The sequence below is a fragment of the Myxine glutinosa genome, chromosome 6 (assembly GCF_964187855.1).
Source record: "Myxine glutinosa chromosome 6, kmMyxGlut1.1, whole genome shotgun sequence".
Taxonomy (NCBI): domain Eukaryota; kingdom Metazoa; phylum Chordata; class Myxini; order Myxiniformes; family Myxinidae; genus Myxine; species Myxine glutinosa.
In genome coordinates this window covers 37116829-37118914 of record NC_136266.1, presented here as the reverse complement: position 1 = coordinate 37118914, position 2086 = coordinate 37116829, and the positions used below count along the sequence as shown (strand labels likewise).

Sequence of the window (2086 nt, the reverse complement as noted above, 5' to 3'; positions counted from 1 at the left end):
TGAACACTGCATTGATCGTCAATGAGGATCCATCTACATATTACGTATGCATTGAATGATGCATTCAAACTAAGTTCACCTTGTAGCAGAACTTCTCCATCAAGTTCGATTTTCATATAAATACCAAATATACTCCTTGGGATCCTGACATGTTCGGCCTGACTGCATTACGATAAATATACCAACAAATCCTTTCATAAACTTAAATCGGTTTCTGTCTTATTTTGCCAAAAGCACATCAAATAACTCTTCCGACCGAGGCCTAGAGTCGCGAGCGACTGAAGCGACTGTCCGAAACCGCGTGTGTCTGAATGATCCATCTACAATGGGTGTATGGCTACCGAGACGCTTTGGCTCACTCTTTGTCGCTAGGTCTGCATGCTGTGGTGAAATCCGACAGGTAACCACCTCCACCATCCCGCCTCCTTCACTTCCACCCATCTCTCAAACTACACGTATACCCCTTCACAAGCCTTGCCCCTCTCCCTCCCCCACCTCTTGCACCTTTACAATAGAGGTGATAAAGACAGGCACACCTACCTGCACATTGCTACACCTATGTAGAGCGTCTGGCGTCAAGTATGGGTGCCGAGATTTAGGTGTGTGCAGCTAACCTGGGTCACCTGTGGGCTGTCTCCATTCACATTGAAGAGCCACACAAAAAGGACATTGGTAAGCAAAGGTGGACGAAAATTCTCCCAATCCCCACCATTGTTGGCATTGTGTGTGACGCGTCCTCTGCCGTAAGGTGCTTTATAAGACAGGTAAGCCAGCGGGGACACCTGATCTTTTGTTTGACGTTTCTACAGACCTCTGACTCCCTGAGCGAGACCTGATGGAGATCTTGCCTGACGACGTGACGCCGGTGGCTTTGGTGCAGCCACAGAGACGCGATCAGCTGCAGGAAGAGCTGCAACACTCTTCCATCATACCTGCAGTGAGCGAAACTGGGAACGATCCAGGTACTTCCAACTACACCTGTTGTCCTGAGATGACTGTGGCGCGTTCTGGAAAACCGTACATGCGACGTCCGAAGCCTCCTTACTCGTACATCGCACTCATTGCAATGGCTATCCGAGACTCGCCCAGTGGTCGTCTGACCCTCGCCGAGATCAACGACTACCTCATGCGCAAGTTTCCCTTTTTCCGCGGTCCCTACACGGGCTGGCGGAACTCAGTACGGCACAACCTTTCACTCAACGAGTGCTTCCTAAAGGTGCTGCGCGACCCGGCCCGCCCATGGGGCAAAGACAACTATTGGATGATCAACCCGAACAGCGAATACACCTTTGCAGATGGAGTCTTCAGGCGCCGCAGAAAACGCATAGGTAGGACTGCAGAATCCATAGATACGTCAGGATCCGCGACTCGATCCATAGACCTCGCGAAAGATCCAAACTCGAGCAGAAAGTTCTGCAGCCCATTCGCCATCGAGAGCATTTTGGGCAGGACAAGTCCTGGACCCAGCCGGTGCCTCTCTCACAGGCCTACCGTTCCTTCGACTACCTGCTGCGGACTCTTACTACCCGTTAGAACCTCCACCTTCATAAGTAACACGACCACTTCGGAGTCTCATCTCTGCAGCTCTTTTTCCTTCTGCTCGCCACTTGGACCGTTCTTCTCTCTCCGGCTGGACGGAGAGGAACTCCAGCAGTGGTCCCGCCAAGCTCCAGCAGCGTCTGAGCGGGTGTCGGCACTCATCCATTTGCACCCTTACAGCATCGAGAGACTGTTGGCTTGAGCTCAAGCTTTACTGTGTACGTATCGCCGTGGATTTCATGAATTATCCCATCGCGCAACCTGTGCTTGGAACCGCCACAACGTGGAGAACGAGGGCACTGACGCGACATTACAGATCATCATCATTTTGACATTATTTTCTTCAAACTGCTTTTTTCAAAAATTTTACAAAAGTATCAAAATGTGTCCTTCAGTCAACTACAGACAGAGTCATTATTTAAGTCTGTAATTCCTATGCAATGTGTAGTTATTTTTAACATCATTTTTGATTTTCTTGTTTTTTACCATCAACACCAAATCAATTGCGTTTTAAGTTGCAGTTCTTGTAAAATGTTTAACTATAGAA

At 49.0% G+C, this 2086-nt stretch overlaps 1 protein-coding gene across 1 annotated transcript in view; it reads left to right on the top strand.

Annotated features, from left to right (window-relative positions):
* Window positions 1-560: 560 nt before the first annotated feature.
* The window catches only part of LOC137429167 (forkhead box protein Q1-like), a 1843-nt gene continuing 317 nt past the window's right edge, over window positions 561-2086 (top strand). Inside the window, exons 1-2 of the mRNA XM_068119170.2 lie at window positions 561-672; window positions 810-2086. The exon at window positions 810-2086 is cut by the window's right edge and continues 317 nt beyond it. Of these exons, the coding sequence (XP_067975271.1) occupies window positions 836-1741 (906 nt within the window). The 5' untranslated portion in view covers window positions 561-672; window positions 810-835 and the 3' untranslated portion in view covers window positions 1742-2086. The remainder of the gene's footprint in view (window positions 673-809) is intronic.